General features: G+C 45.3%; 2 protein-coding genes across 4 annotated transcripts; one reads left to right on the forward strand and one right to left on the reverse strand.

Moving 5' to 3' along the window:
- Positions 1-1713: 1713 nt before the first annotated feature.
- Positions 1714-7164, forward strand: MTIF3 (mitochondrial translational initiation factor 3). 3 transcript variants are annotated; one of them, XM_084227082.1, is made up of 5 exons: positions 1724-1834; positions 2753-2844; positions 3780-4243; positions 5486-5631; positions 6894-7164. In XM_084227082.1, the coding sequence occupies exons 2-5, from the start codon at positions 2786-2788 to the stop codon at positions 7104-7106; spliced, it is 882 nt and encodes a 293-aa protein (XP_084083208.1). In that variant the 5' UTR covers positions 1724-1834; positions 2753-2785; the 3' UTR covers positions 7107-7164. The 3 variants fall into 3 exon arrangements, with proteins under 3 accessions (XP_084083209.1, XP_084083208.1, XP_084083210.1); XM_084227084.1 differs by lacking the exon at positions 2753-2844 and adding an exon at positions 3234-3440 and having other exon boundaries at positions 1730-1834; XM_084227083.1 differs by lacking the exon at positions 2753-2844 and having other exon boundaries at positions 1714-1834.
- Positions 7113-11950, reverse strand: GTF3A (general transcription factor IIIA; the record flags this gene model as incomplete). The annotated part of the gene is made up of 9 exons (XM_084227081.1): positions 7113-7391; positions 7653-7712; positions 7803-8032; positions 8427-8510; positions 9746-9819; positions 10717-10805; positions 10990-11086; positions 11460-11560; positions 11792-11950. 9 exons carry the CDS (start codon positions 11948-11950, stop codon positions 7233-7235), a joined length of 1053 nt encoding a protein of 350 aa, XP_084083207.1. The 3' UTR covers positions 7113-7232.
- Between the last annotated feature and the right edge of the window lie 3912 nt (positions 11951-15862).

Genomic DNA, 15862 nt, shown 5'->3' on the forward strand with positions numbered 1-15862 from the left:
ATTTAGTGAAATTTTCTGGGTTTGCACACAATTACCACATGATGTCCTCGGTGAAGATGGAGAGCATAAAGCAATGACAGACCTTTTTTTATATGTCTATACCACAATGACAAAATAAAAACAGCAAGCACATGAAACTAAACCATTCTAAGACCATAGTTAAGAACAGAAAGCTTTCAACCCAAAACCAGAAAGGTCAGGTTTTCATTGCATTTCTTCTGCCTGGACAGAAGAGGGGGAGAGGAAAGAAAGGTCACTTAGCTGTGGCCTAAAGCATATAAGATAAAAAGTTCTGATTATTTTTAGGCAGGAAGGACAGCTGCTTCCCATAGTTTCATTTTGTACTAAAGTACACGTTCAGTCTGAGTCTTGCTCCAGCTCCTGCCCGGGTGGCTAAACAGCATCCCTCAACAGGCACGAACCCCTGTGCTCCGGAGAGAGGTCCTCAGCAAACTCCAGCGCTGCTCAGCGGCTGATGCTCAGCGTGTTCCTTACAGCTGGGGACACGACGCTTGCACATGAATTTCAGCTTCTCTTTCAAAGGTTTCTGTCTCCAAATTGGCCAGAGGAGCTCGCAAACCCGAGGCAGAGCCTCTCCTACCAAAGAAGGTAACAAATCCAAGCACCCGAGACGCCTTCGGTCTGACTCACGCCGCTGCAGAGGCGCACACGCTGCTGACCCCTGCAGCCTCGGCTGTGCCGTGCGCTGCCCGCACCCCGCACACGGAGCCCGGCCCGCAGCCCGTGATGGGGACAGGGACACGGGTACGGCTGTGTTACACAGCCCGGCGCTGGGCTGCATCCCGCTCCGGGGTCACCAGCTCGGGAAGGACACGGACCTGCCGGAGCGAGTCCAGAGCAGGGACACGAAGACGCTCTGAGGGCTGGAGCGCCTCTCCTATGGAGACAGAAGTGGGGCAGCTCCGTCTGGAGGAGGCTGCGGGGAAACCTCCCAGCAGCCTTCCCGTGCCTAAAGGGGGCCTGTAAGAAACATGGGAACGCACTTTCTGGCAGGGCCTATAGTGACACAACGGGTTATGTTTTAAACTAAGAGAGGGTAGATCTAGACTAGAGGTAAGGAAGAATTTTTTACAGGGAAGGTGATGAAACATTGTCACAGGTTGCTCAGAGGGATGGATGGTGGATGCCTCATACCAGGAAACACTCAAGGACAGGACACACAGGGCTCTGAACAACCTGATAGAGTTGAAGACGTTCCTGCTCTCCTGCTTATTGCAGAGGGATTAGAGCAGATGAGCTTTAAAAATCCTTTCCAACCCAAACCCAAATTCTATGATTCTATGCCTCAACACACACACAAAGCGCTCAGCACCCACACAATCCCCGCTGGCAGCACCAAACGGCCCCGCAGGGATGGCCCCAGGGCACAGGGCAGACCCTGGCCCAGCTGCGGCCCTCACACCCACGGCAGCGCAGCAAAGGCACAGCGGGAATCCACAGAGCCACGCAGGCGAACAACAACCGCGCGCACAGAACCGGGAACGCCACGCGTGTCGGCCTGGAAATGCGGGAGCACGCAGGGACGCAGGGACACAGGGACACACGGACCCCGCTCGCGCGGCCGCTCCCACCACGCGCGCTCACGCGGGCGCGCACCGGCGGAAGCGCGCTCGCGCCCACGGCCACGCGCGGGGCGGGGCAGGAGGCGGAGGCGGGTGAGGAGGAAGAGGAAAAGGAGGAGCAGGAGGAAAAGGAAAGGGGAGAGGCGGGGCGTGCCGCAACTTCCCGGCGGCTCGGGCCGGTCCCTCGGCTGCTTCGGCGGGCCGGGGCCGGCTCTTCGGCTTGGCTCGACTCGGCCCGGCCCGGCCGGCAGGTAAGAGAGGGTCACAGGGAGCCACGGGCACACGCATGGCCTCGGCAACATGCAGAGCTGGGAAGGCGGACACGACAGGGCACGGTCGCACGCCCACGTACTGCCCTTCTTCCCTGTTTACAGGAGGGACACCCACGGGAAGCAGGTCTCCTGCCGCGGGATTCCGCCCCCCTCCCGTGACGGCCGGCATGGGAAGCGCGGCGGCTCCCGCGGCTCCCAGTGTGCCCGGAGCTGCCCTCTCCTTAGAGCTCCCGCCCAGCGCACTCAGGCGGCCTTGCCAGCACAAGGATGAGCGAAACGCACAAGGCGAAACACACGTGTCTTTGCCGTGTTTGGCAAAGAAAAACCCTTCCATAAAAAAAGAGTTTTCTTTCAGACAGCTAAGGCTAGATTTATTAGATTTAAGTAGTGTCAGAGAATGAAGGAGGATACCAACAACACCATGTGCTTAGCAGAGCAAGGTCATAATTTCCTTAAAACAACTGCTGTTCCATTGCTGAGATACTGGTACTTAATATTATAAATAAGTAGCTCTCAAAGTCAAGGCAGGCTCCTCTGAATGGAAGATGAATTTAATTATATCATTCAGGATGGAGCAGTGATGCCCAGGTTGTGGATAAAGTCTGCAGTGCATGATCAGAGCTGCTTTGTGAGACCATTAAAAAAAAAAAGGACATCATGGCTTTTTTGTGGCTGCACTTATGATGTAGAAAGATATTTGGGTGTTGGGAGTGGGTGTTCAGTCATAGGGCTGTTGTCACAGCCAGACAAAAAGCTGTTTTTATAGGGGTCTGGACTGGGCAGAGGCAGAGCCCAGGGTAGGAAGGGAAGGTAGATCTACCAGCTAGTTTTAGGTTGTTGTGGAAGTCATGTTACTTCTCTTCTGTGCCCTGTGGCTAGCTTGAGTTCTGGATCTAGGTGGCACACAGCTGTTATCAGACTGCCCTGTTCATGAACTCCTCTGGCTGCTTCTTCAAGCAGTTTGCGTGGATTTTTTCCCTACTGTTGAGGTATGATATCCATCCTAGGCTCCAGACTGTCCCCTTTTCAGACTAAGTTTATTCACAGGCAAGGCATTTTACTTATTCCTGTGCCAACACTGCTTAGAATTATAAGTAGCTTTTTATCTTTGCTGATGGTTTACACCTTTTCCATATGTATGTATGCACATGGATGCATGTTTACACCATGTCACGTATGTGTGTATATATATGTGTATTGCTGCATGTATTTATGGAGCAGAGTCACATTCCCTCCTGGGCAAAGGAGGTCTCACTCTTGCCAACTCCTCTGGTTTGACACATGTTTGGTTTCCTGCATCATCCTGTAATTGCTCCCTTTTAAACATAAAATAGGAACATTGCAGAAAATACTCACAGTTTGCTCTTTATTTCCAAAGTTTTTTGCAGCTGTTAGAAAATGGATGATTTCTGAAGGTCTGAATAAAATTCAAATAATGGGGAGCTGCAGCAAAATTGCCGGGGGGATTTCATGACCTGGGGAAGAATGGGAAAAAAAATCCAATGGAAGAAATGTCTCAAAGATGAGTTTCAGTAGTCTTCAAGCATGGGTGTATTTGGAAGCACATTTGAAAGTTTATAGCTTCGTAAGTACCATGTCAGGATAGATGCCTAGATTAAAATTTGAAAGTGAGGAGAAAGGAACTAGAAGTACTGGATTCTTTAAAGGAGTTCAGGCTCAGATTTTTAGATACAGAAGGTAACATAAACTCATACGTTTTGCTCATTTGTCAGATTTTCTCTCTGGGTTAAATCCCTTTGTTACTGTAAAATGACTGTTGATTGATGATTCCATATAGTAGCACCATGTATCATTTTAAAAGAGTAGTTACAAACACTAGGATTTACTGAACTGGAGTCAAGTCTTTCTAATATAACTAGAAGAATTTGACTGATGGGGTAATTTGTTTTTTCTTCTTCCTCAGAATGACTGCCTTGTGCACAATGAAATATTTATGTCAAGCGACTAGAAATGAGAGCAGATATGCAAAAAGGTTCTTTGGTACTCTTCTGCCACAGACAGCACAAAAGTGGCTCTTTTCTCCATTCTGGATAGTGGTACCAGACCCTAGGAAGTCAGCTGTGTTGGGGCTTACTCAACTATATTGTACAGATGAAAAATCTCGCACACAACCAAAAAGTAAAGCAGCATTTGGAAGCGCTGGGCGAAGAATTCCCTATCGTATTTTGCATGTAATCAGCCAGGATGGGGAGAGCTTAGGAAACATGCACCGAGCAGAGGCACTCAGACTTATGGATCAGCATGGCCTGAAGCTGGTTCTGCTTCGTGAGAACGTAGAACCTCCAGTTTACAGACTAATGAGTGGGCAGCAGATTCATGAAGAACAGCTTAAACGTGCAGAGAAGAAAAAAGCAAATCCAAAGCCAGGTATGTGCACTGTAAACACTACAACACTGAGGACTTTGAAAAATGCTGCATTAAAAGTGGTTTCAACAGATGAAATCCTCTTACTTGTATTTGTGTAAATCCAAAGCAATGTCACTGCAGTCCACACTATTAAGGATTTGCAGTGGTGAAAATAAAATTTTGGATTAGTCCAGTCTTCCACAGAGCCTTCTATTGCCCTCTCAGGATTTGCTATTTTGGCATCTGCTGACTTGTTAAAAAAATATCTTTATGTGAGTGAATATAACTAGGCACTGGTTCCATGAGACTCACTGAATTTCTGTTCTTTTACTAAGGCATAGAGTGACAGGCAGTTTTGACAAACTAAGGAGCAGATACACCTATATAATTATATAGTTTGTCACCAATAGTCATGAAACACTCTCTTCCTCATTTGCTGCTGGGAAGACAAAGTCTGGAGCCGTTTCTTGTACAGAGTAAGAGAACTTTTTCAGTATTTAACACTTTTCAGTTTGGTTTTTTTTTTTTCTTAAGACCACCTGCTCCACCAGTTTAACAAACTGAGTTTGGCAAAGAGGTTTTAGAACAAGCATGTGACCTTGTATCCTCTCATATCCTCAGGCTAACGAAGATAGCTGTGCTTTGGGTAGAGTTCTGATTTTAGAGGAGAGCATTATTGTAGTGAGTTGCTCTGTTCCAGAAACCACAGAAATATTATTCAGATGGTAGCTGCTTTAGAGATACTTGAAGGATGAAGAGACAGTAGATTGTTCAAATATATTCTAGGCATTGTTGTGCTTCCAGTTGAATATTACACTTCACCATTCAATAAAATGGGGTTCAGATGAAGAGCTGTCTGTCAGCACTTTTACCTTCAGCGGTCCTACATGCAGAACACAGGAATTTGCACACTAAGTCCTTAATTCCAGATCCAGTGCTTACCTGTTTGTTAGACCTACATTGTGGATCATATGAACAAGAATGTAATTAAAAATACCTTAAGCCTTCTGACCCTGAAGAGATTTTCCCTGTGTGTCTCAAACATGCAGTCTCCCATTTGTGGCAGTGAGTGTGAGAGTATCAAGTTGCCGCCCTCTCAGGTGAGAGTGGTGCATGCTGAGACAATGAGATCAGGATGCTCTGAGAAAGGAGTGTGGGAGGAGGGAGTCAAGCAGATAAAGCACCATAAGCTGATAAAAGAGAGCAACTAGTACAGGTTTGTCAAATGTTAAGCCAACAGACTTTCAGCTCTGTTTTAAACAGGGGTGGTGCAGAAGGAGTTATCCTTTTCTTCAGCTATTGCCAAGAACGACTTAGAGACCAAGACTAAACAGATAGCACAGTGGATTGAAAAGAAACACCATGTTAAAGTTACCATCCGGCAAGCCAAAGGCAGCAGTACAGACATGGTAAGTGCACTCCTGGGAGTTGGACCAGTCAATGGCATTAAACAGCTGCAGCTGTATTGACCTTCCTTATTGGGTACTGCCACAATTTTTAGTAACTCAGTGGAGCTCTAGGTCCCATGCAAGTAGTGGTTGCCTGCCTTAAGCTGCTCCTCTTCAAGCACTGGTGAAGAATAGTCCCAGAGAGACAGTTCAAATACCAGGCTTCCTTAAGAATCCAGCTGCAGTACTGGCTTGGACAGCAGAGTCTAAGCAGCTCCTACTATGCAGCACCACCCTATTATTTGGGCCAGTGAAATTTTCTGATCTGCAGCTTTAGCCAGCTCACCCACTCTGAAAACTTTAAGAGTGCAGTTAAAAAAAAAAAAAGTGTATTTTAGCTGCATTATTTCACCAACCGTTCTTCTGGAGCTGCATTTATGCAACTTTGGCTAAAGTTAGTTGTCCATTCCTACATGAAAAACTATTGGAATGGTGTTCCAAGACTAGCAAAGTGAACATTGTTAAAAATGTTAAGCAGCTGCTGGTGACTTCCCAGTATAATTGCAGGGCCTTGAGACTTCACTGTCATTCACAAAAATTGATTTTTTATAAATATTCTGTGTATGACTTAATTTTTTCTCGTAGTGAATTAGGTGTTCTTGATGATTGTCTCAACTAAATTGCTGGGGAAAATCATCATAGTTTTTCATCCAAAAAGAACACAACTTCTTATAGGAAGGAAAATTCACAGGGAGGGAGTAATAGGAAGAACTGATGATGGGAGGGAACAGAACATTTTGTGACATAGTCCTGATTTACATTGTCCTTGAAGGCTTAATAATGAGGTTAGGAATTCAGTGTGTTACATGAATGCACTGTTACTCAGTTCAATACTACCAGGTCCTGCTAACCTTAGAAAAATACTACCCCTTAAGAAAAAAGCCTCATATAATAATATATCTGAATCTAGAGGAAGAGGAGGGTGGAGAGGAGTCAAATGCAGACCACTCTAATAGACACCCTTAAAGGGCAAAACACTGAGTCAGCAGTGCAGCCTAAATGTTAGGAAATGGCTGAATCCCCTCTAGTGATTTGCCTAAACATGCTTACAAGTAAAGAACAGTTAGGAAAGGACAAGGTGAAGTGCTCAGACTAGGACTAGCAACTAGCCTGGTTCAGCTAATAGCTAAACTAAGCTGATCATGTTATTACAGAGCAGCTTGAAATATTTTTCTACCTGTATCTGTTCATTCATTTGGTTCCATTTTTCTCCTCCTTTTTAGTTCATGCTTTTTGATCAAATTTTGGAGACTGTGTCTGAGAAAGCAACTTACCTTTCCAAGCCAAAAGTTGCTAGAGAAGGAGTGAGTACCTGTGTTTTCCGGCACATGTCTGACAAAGAGTTGAAAGAACACCATAAGATGGAAATCAAGAAAAACAATACAGTAAAGAAAGATGAAAACGAAGATCTGAAGTCAAATGAGTTGCATCAGTGACATGCAAGCGGTGTAAACAATATATATTTATTTAAAAATAAAATTTAAAAAAAATTAACTCTATCTAGTTATTGTTGAGCTTTGCATTGGTCATTCCATGAAGAACACTGTCGAGGTTAACCTTTGCTAGAGAGTCCGAATTTCAACAGCTGGTATTCCATTTTCCACAGGCTTATCTGCGGTCGTGCTTTCCATCACAACTTCATCCTTTCCTGGCTGCTTTTTAGGAGGAATGTAGCCACTGAGACGAGAGGCTAAGCTCCTCTTGGGACGAGAACGCTTTGCCTGGCAGAAATGAATCCAGAATTAGTAAACTTTACAGATCTGTGGAGCAAAGACTACTGTTGTGGTGGGGGAAAAAATAAATCAAAGTAGAGGCCAGGACTGCATTAGCTAAAGGAGCTTCATAAATTAAGAATCTCACAAACTACCTACATATTTGACCCATTTTCCTGCTTGAAGTCACATTATAAAACTGGTAAAGTTTATCTTCCTCTGCATTGACAGGGTTGGGGTGAGAACACTTTTTCCAAGAGCGTAACTTACTTTCAAGTTCAGCTTTCTCTTTTCAGGATCGTGTACAACTGCATGTCTTGCTAGGCTCTGCTACAGTTACAAAAAGCAGGAGGGAAAAAAAAGTTAAGTTTATAATTTTAAATAATGGGATTCAGATCAGACTAGTAAAAAACCACATACCTTCATTGCAAACACTTTTCCACAGCCTGGATAATCACAAGAGAATGGTTTTTTCTCCTCATGAAAAGAGAGGATATGGCTTTGAAGGTTAAATAAAGTTGTGTACGTTCTTCCACATCCTTCTCTGGGGCAGCGCCAGACTTCCCTCTCCACAGCATGTGTCTTTTGATGCTGCTTGAGGTAATCCTTCCGCTTAAAAGTTTTGTTACATTCACTGCAGACTATTGGCTCTAAGTGGGGGAAAGAAAAACAGAGTATAAATAAACAACTTCTTACAGCAGCTCAGAATCAAACCCTAGTGGTCTATTAGAACAATCCTAAAATCAACACAGAATGCAAGGAACGTAAGAGACTTCAGGAGGATAATGCAGTATGAATTATCCAGATCTGAAATCCTACATAACACAGTTTTCTGTTAGCTGAATCACAAACCTAAGTTAGTATACTGAGCAGCATTTTCATCAAAGGTCTAGCTGGAGTGACAGCCACTTTACCAATAAAGTTAGTAGACAAGTTTGTCTACTAACACGCTTACAAGGTGATGAAATGAGTACAGCAAGGACTACAGATTAGCAGTTGGTTTCCTATTTGTATCATAAGTTTACTAATGCATTTGGAGTTTACCTGCATGACTGACTTTATTGTGTTTCAGAAGCTCTGTCCAAGTTTTTCCAATATATGAGCAGTTTTCCTTCTTGCATGCATAGCCTGTTGGATGGAACAAATGTTTACAATCACAGAGGGTCTGGCAAACAGTCCAGTTTTACAAGGGGGAACTCCACTTCCTGCGTTTGAAAATCAAAAGCCAGCTATTCCTTGTCTCTTCCCATACTGCAGAGGAATGGGATAAGACAATAAACAATCAACACAAATTAAAACAAGAGAAAATCCTAACAGTTTAAAGGAAGAAACCTTGTATCACCGACCAGTTGTCCAGAGAGGCTGTGGAAGCCCTAGCCCTGGAACCATTCAACACCACTAGATGTAGTCCTCAACAACCTGGTCTAACTGGCCCCACCTTGAGCAGGGAGCTGGACCAGGTGACCTCCAGAGATCCTTTCTGACCTAAATGATTTTGTGAAACTTCTCTCCTTGCTTCAGTAAAGCTACTTCCTCCCAGCCATACACTTTCTCTCAAATAGACGAAAATAACTAGTAATATATATTTTATATAAATATTTGTCCTGCATATTAAAAAGAAATACCATACAGTAGTATTCCAGAGTCTAAAGAGATTCTACCATTCTATCAGGCAGGAACCACAGAAAGTCAACACTATTTAAATCCCAGGACTGGAATGCTCAAAAACCTACGAACAAGTCCTTGTCTTAAAAAAAGGGAATCACAGTACAAATCACAGCATAAATCACAGCCTTCTGGGTACTCTTTCTAGTCTGATGGGCTTATTTGGTTTGGTTTTGGTTTTTTCCTATCACTGGAAAGCTGGTTTTCTGTCAGTGAAAGAATGGATAGGAGGGCAGCAGGATTAGCTCTAACATACCTGGCCACATTATGATGATTTCACTTAAAAGCCTCTCACATAGGTTCACTAATAACTAAAAATACACATGGTTCTGCCAAGGCTCCATAGGAAATTTGTGGCAGAACTAGCAACTGATCCTAAGCTCTGGACGTCTGGCTAGTGCCTTTACTACCAGCCATCTCCAAAAGATAGATTATTTGCAAGGAAGCACCTCAGGAGAAGAAATAACTGAAGGAATCTTGAGCTCTGCTCAGACTGCAACCAACACACATAACTGAATACTGCAATGCCCTGTAGTTATATCCCACTTTACCATTCAAAATGGGTGTTCTTGTCTTGTCTGGATCACTAGGCCCAGAACACTTTCAGACTATCATGCATCCATGCATACTCTGCACTAAAAGCAGTTCTTTTTCCTTTGCTGAAACATAACCTTATAAAAAGAAAAAAACAGTTTTACCTTCATGTATCTTTTCATGCCGCTTTAGTCGACTTGGAGTAGAGAAACACTTTCCACATCCTTCTTTATTACATCTAGGTACAAAATAGCAGTAGTTTCATTTCTTTCACCCTAACTATGTATTTTTTGCTAAGTCAAGAACAAGTAAGATTAACAAAATAATCCAAGTTTCCCTTCGCCTACAGATTTGTGTGCATGTCCCCACCTTGTAAAAGTAAATTCTCTAATAGCTTTTCAATAGACTTGGAAGACTTTGAGAGTTAGAACTATAGTATGATTTCCAAATATACAGCAAGTTGAGCTTTAGCTGAAAAGTCAAGCCTTGTATAATTTCTACACAGCAGGCTCTTCAAACATAGAAGAACAGAAAGTGGAAGGTTTAAGTGGTTTGTGCAGAACCAGCAGAGCACTAACATTTTTGGCTGTCATCAACCCATAGTAGTGCACTTCCCTGAAATGGAATGAACGCTCATGTTAAGTGTGACCCACCTGTAAGAAATACAAGACTAAACTTTGCTTTTAGCAGATCTATAGTCATGTGTTACCCAAATGGAGCTGCAATGCACAGTTTCCAAGATTAGGGTCCAAGTCTCTCCCCTCCTTCTAGGCATTACTACTCAATGTCAGCCAAGTCACTGCTTCTTACTGGGAAATAAAGGTAGCTGCATTTTTCATTACTATGCAAGCTGTTATGCCTGTATTTCAAATTATGAATTAAAAACTGGGGCATGGGGGAGTGCTGTGTTGTTTTGTTTATAAAACTGCTGGAATGCTGAAGTTACAGAGCACCAAGGTTGTTGCTCAGAACAGATCACTGAGCAAAGGATTAGTACAAGAAATATACCTGCAGCCCTGACTACAAACTGATTTCTTTTTTTTACTGCGACACCAATGAAAGGGCTGAGAAAATACACCTATTTTCATCTACAGTGTTTAAGTGTTAAAGTTCAGTATTAAAATTATCCACGTACTTGAAAGGAGGTTCATTGGTGTGGTGACACTGATGAACTTTAAGTTGTTGATGCTTCTTGAAAGACTTGTTACAGCCTTCAAAGTCGCACTATTGAGGAAATTAAGTTATGATTAGAGGCCAAATAATGACAGTTCAGTTCATGTCTTTGCTGAAATCCCAGTTATGGTATTTGAACTTATACAAGTACCACATAATAACAAGGTGAAGTATTTCACCATATACACAAGAAAGAGCTTGTTTAGCCTCCACTGTATAGTGCAAAGGTACTCACCACATATTGCTTTTGATGATTCTGATGCTTGCGCTCAATGTGCTTCTTCATGTTTGATTTTGTTCCAAATTTTTCATTGCACCCATCAGTTGTGCACCTGAAAATGAACTGCAGTTTTTATTACTGCTGTCAGTGACTTGTTCCCTAGGCAGATACAGAAATCATCAGTACAAGAACAACACACAGAAGAATTACTGAAACTCACAACTCAAATACAGAAGTTTGCTTTGAAGACACTAAAAGCCAGAGACTAAGTTAGCCTTTTAATTATGTATTTTTTGGGGAGATCTGGCCATTCCTTTAAGCATTTGTTAAAGATCACTGCCGGAACAGGGGGTTTGATCCCACCACTGTTATGGCAGTGCCCATGACACCAAAGGCATGCATGCTCTCTACCACTGCCCTGTTTTAACTTCCTTTCCTTACGAAAAACCGCACTTCAGCTCAAGAAGTAAAAACTTGGGCCTTACTCGAACGGCTTTTCCCCGGTGTGCGTGAGGAGGTGTCGGGCGCGGTGGAAGTCCCTCGTGAACCCTTTGCCGCAGCCTTCATAATCGCAGACATACGGCCTCTGAAAGAGAAGAGCTGTCGCCGGGGCAAACCCACCCCCTCGGGGGCCCGGCCATCCCGCAGTCAGCGGGATGTCCCGGCCGCACCCGGCCCGGCCACAACGCGCGGCCCGGGGTGTGGTGGCACTCCCGAGCAGGTGAAGCGGCCTGCCCGGTCCCCCGCGGGGTCCCAGCGCGGCGCCCACGCCTCGGTCCCACAGACCCCTCCTTCCCTCCCAGCCGGCGCGGCTCACCTCGCCCGTGTGCCGGCAGAGGTGGGCGGACAGCCGCCAGGCCTTGTTGAAGGCGGCGTCGCAGCCGGGGAAGGAGCAGATGTAGGAAGGGACGAGGAGCGCACTCCCGCCGCTCCCTCCGCTCCCCTCCCCGCCACCGTCCCCCAGCGCGCCGGCCATGCCGCAGGGCACGTGACCGCGCGGGTGGGCGGGGCGGCGGCGGCGCGTGCTCGGTGGGGCGGGCGCGCGCGGTGCCTGAGGGGCGCGGGGGGAGCTGCGGGCCCCGAGCGGCGCAGGCAGAGCGCTTCGTGTCGCTGCGTGCCCCGCACAGAGTCACAGCATGTCCTGAGGTGGAAGGGACCCGCAGGCTTCATCGAGTCCAGCTCCTGGCCCTACACAACACCGTCCCCAAGAGTCACACCATGGGCCTGAGGGCGTTGTCCAAGTGCTCCTTGAACTCTGTCAGGCTTGGTGCTGTGACCACCAAGTGCCCAACCACCCTCTGGGTGAAGAACCTATTTCTAATATCCAACCTAAACCTCCCCTGACACAACTTAGGCCAATTGCCTCTGGTCCTGTCACGGGCCCTACAGAGAAGAGATCAGTGCCCGCTCCTCTCTTCCCCTCACGAGGAAGCTGTAACTGCAATGAGCTCTCCCCACAGTCTCCTCCAGGCTGAGCAGACCGATGGCTGAAGAGCAGCGCCTCACACAGCTTCTCCACACCCTTCACCATCCTTGTTGACCTCCTTTGGATGTTCTCTAACAGTTTAATGTCTTTCTTGTATTGTGGCAGCCAGAACTGCCCCCAGCCCTGGAGGTGAGGCCGCCCCGGAGCAGAGCAGGACAGTCCCCTCCCTTGCCTGGCTGGCCATGCTGTGCCTGATGCCCCCCAGTGGCCCTCCTGGCTGCCAGGGCACTGCTGACCCATGTTCAACTTGTCATTGACCAGGACCCGGTCCTGTTCCATAGCACTGCTTTCCAGCATCTCATTCCCCAGACTGTATGAGTGCCCAGGGTCGCTCTGTCCCAGGTGCAGAATCCAGCACATGGCACAAGAGATCCAGTCACGCAGAGATTCACATGTCTAATAGTCTTCCTTGCCACACATAACAACCTTCCTGCAGTTTTAGGGACATAGGGGTTCTGCTGCCTGCCTGAAAAATATTTCATGGCTTTTGCAAAAAGCAAAAATCCTGAAACAAAGGCTCTCAGAACAGGTTTGGATTGGCTCCCTGCCCTGCCTGAGGTTGAGTCTGCATAATGCTGGGAAGCCTCTGGTCCAGACCAAGGGAATCTCATGGACTCTGACATCAGCCTCTGCTGCATGCTGCTTACCACCTGCCCAAAATTTGGGTGTTTTCAGCCTGGGTTGTTTGGGATCCTATGGCTGATGACCTTCACCCTGACCTGTGGTCCTGCTGTATCCCCAGGCCACCTGAGGGCACAGATAGAAGAAGAGGACATGAGGCTAAGGTGAGCTGAGGGTCTGTGATATCTTGCCTAGCACATTCCTGGTACACACTTGGAGCTGAGGGACCTGGGGTTGTTTAGTCTGGGGAAAAAGAGGCTCAGGGGGGACATTATAGCTCTCTACAACTGCCTGAAAGGAGTTTGTAGCCAGGTAGGGGTAGGCCTCTCTCTTCTCCCAGGTAACAATGACAGGACCAGAGGAAACGGCCTCAAGTTGTGCCATGGCAGATCAGATTGTATATTAGGAAAAATTTTTCTGGAAGGGGTTGTCAGTCATTGGAACAGGTTGCCCAGGGAGATAGATTGTTGAGTCACCATCCCTGAAGGTATTTAAAAGATGTGCAGATGTGGTACTTGGGGACATGGTTTGAGGATAGACTTGGCAGTGCCAGATTACTGGTTGGACTCAATGATCTTAAAGGTCTTTTACAACCTAAATGATTCTATGAACACATCATCTACCCTGTTTTGCTCTATTTGAATTGTCATACAAGCTTTATTTTAGGTGACGTCCTCCATCTGCTGCAATTCTCCCCACAGAGTGAGTGTGAGGAACAGGGTAAGAAAGCTGGAATATGACTGTGTCAAGGGAACCATCCTGTGGAGAAAAAATTCCCAATCCTTCTTCCTTGTTTGTGTCCTCAGAGCTGTAAAGCCTGGGCAGATGGCAGTGCTTGGAGCAGGCTGGGGAACTGGGGGAGGAAAGGCAGGGAGAATAAGGGTCAGGAATCTAGTGTATGGGGACTGGAGGAGGGAAGGGTCGCATAAAGTTAGGTGTCAGGAGTGCCAAAGGATGGAGAACCTAATGGCTGTGCACAGCACAATGCAGGGAGGGAAGATACTGGGCAGATAGAGAAGTTCATGCTGGCCTGGAGCAGATCCCCATGGCCCCGGGGGGATGTCTCTTATCTCACTCATCTGTAGCAGGATTAAGGGGAGGTCTGAATCAGTCAAACTATCAAGAAGCAATGGCAAGAAATCAGCTTCTTTTCAGCGGGGAAGGCAGTCTGAAAAGATCTCAGCTTCCAACAAATACTAAGCAAAATACATGAGAGAAAATGTTGCTGTGGTTTTGGGTGTTCGGTGGTTTTTTTGGTCTGGGAATTGCAATAAAAACCAACCAGAAAGTTAAAAAAGAAGTTATTAATGTTCCTTTTTTGAGAACATTTTTTTTCCTTTCCTGTGAAAACATGATATTGCTTCAGGCTGCTCTAAAATAGCAGAAAACTTTGGAAATGTTGCTATTGGCTATACAGAGAACAAACATTCTTCACATTGGATTTTGTGCTATGCAATGCCAGTCTGAGATTTTAGCAGAGTCCTCTGGAAATTTTAATCCAGTTTTGGAAATATACAGGTGGTGGGCGACTCAAGGCCAGAGGGCTTCTCGTTGTGTTGTATTTTTGATGTCTTCTGACTTGACTATGAGAGGGAGGATTTTGAAGAGTCCTCTAGGAGAGCTAGAGCTAGAAAGGAGTGGGTTGCCTTTCAGATTTGTTGTTATAATTTTCCACTGTAAGAGGTGAATGGTAAACCTGCTAAGAGGTAGACATATGCAATGGAGAAAAATTAAATCTGAAGATAAACATTTCCAGGGCAAGGTCCACACTGCAGCTGATAAATTTTAATAATCTGTAAACTGAAAGGGAGCAAAAACTCAGAAAAATGAGACAGTTCATTCCCTCAAGAAAGAAAAAAAACAACACAGAACTCCTTCACACCCATGTAAATCCCCCACAGGATAGTAAATCCCTTGGACTCTGATTGAAACTATTTCTTTAAGCTACGAGGATGTACTCAGAATTAAGTATCAATCAGGGAAAAACTTCACACAGTGCTGTGAAAACTCATATCCCTCTGAAGAACTGCTGAGTGAATGGGCCACATATAATTTTCTAACAAAGGCTGTTTCATTTTCCCATCCCACCATTCTGCTGTAAGTAATGGCATTTACCTCATCTCCAAGGTAAGTTGCTTCTCTTTGTGCAGCACAGTTGAAGCCAAAAGATCTTATGTTTATGAGCATTACACAGAAGTTATTTGAATGTATATTAAAATGAAGATAAATATGTTTAAATGTGCATCCAGAGTAGCTCTGTGACTGCAGAAATTATTCCCCTGCACAAGAAACTTTGGAAATGGAAAGATTACTTTTTTCTCTAGATGTGTTGCAAGCTGAATATTGTTTGGTTGAGGCACCATATGTAGAGGTCTCTTGGCATGGTCCCATGGCAGTAGGATGCAGAGAGAGTGTGATTTAAGAAGGACACTAATTACTATTTATGTATTCTGAGCTGGTCCAAATAAGTTTTGTGGCCCTGACTGCATTGGTGATTTAACAATCCTGCAATAGGGCCAGACACATGTCTAAAAAATAAAAGGCCTTTCTACTTTCCAGAGTAAGGGGAAAAATTGTGATGAAGTTAGCAAGAGTTGTCAGGAAACTTCCTGCAGTTTTTGGAGAAGTCCCTCAGTTATGCATGGTGAACTGTCATGTGTAAGGTAGGACAGAAGTAAAACATAGCAAAGAAGTAATTTTAGCTTTTCTAATAGAGGTGAATCTACAAATGTGGATGAAAAAAGCAGGGATTAGAAGAAGGGTCCTTGTGGATGATTACCC

Source organism: Fringilla coelebs, assembly GCF_963513975.1.
Source record: "Fringilla coelebs genome assembly, chromosome: 2".
Taxonomy (NCBI): Eukaryota; Metazoa; Chordata; class Aves; order Passeriformes; family Fringillidae; genus Fringilla; species Fringilla coelebs.

What these genes read in the sequence shown, in the direction of transcription:
- MTIF3 (XM_084227082.1), top strand. Translation starts at nt 2,786, where the DNA reads ATGAACTCCTCTGGCTGCTTCTTCAAGCAGTTTGCGTGGATTTTTTCC. An exon ending in AAAAGCAAATCCAAAGCCAG is followed by an intron (nt 4,244 to 5,485) that starts GTATGTGCACTG and finishes TGTTTTAAACAG; the next exon opens with GGGTGGTGCAGAAGGAGTTA. An exon ending in AAGGCAGCAGTACAGACATG is followed by an intron (nt 5,632 to 6,893) that starts GTAAGTGCACTC and finishes CCTCCTTTTTAG; the next exon opens with TTCATGCTTTTTGATCAAAT.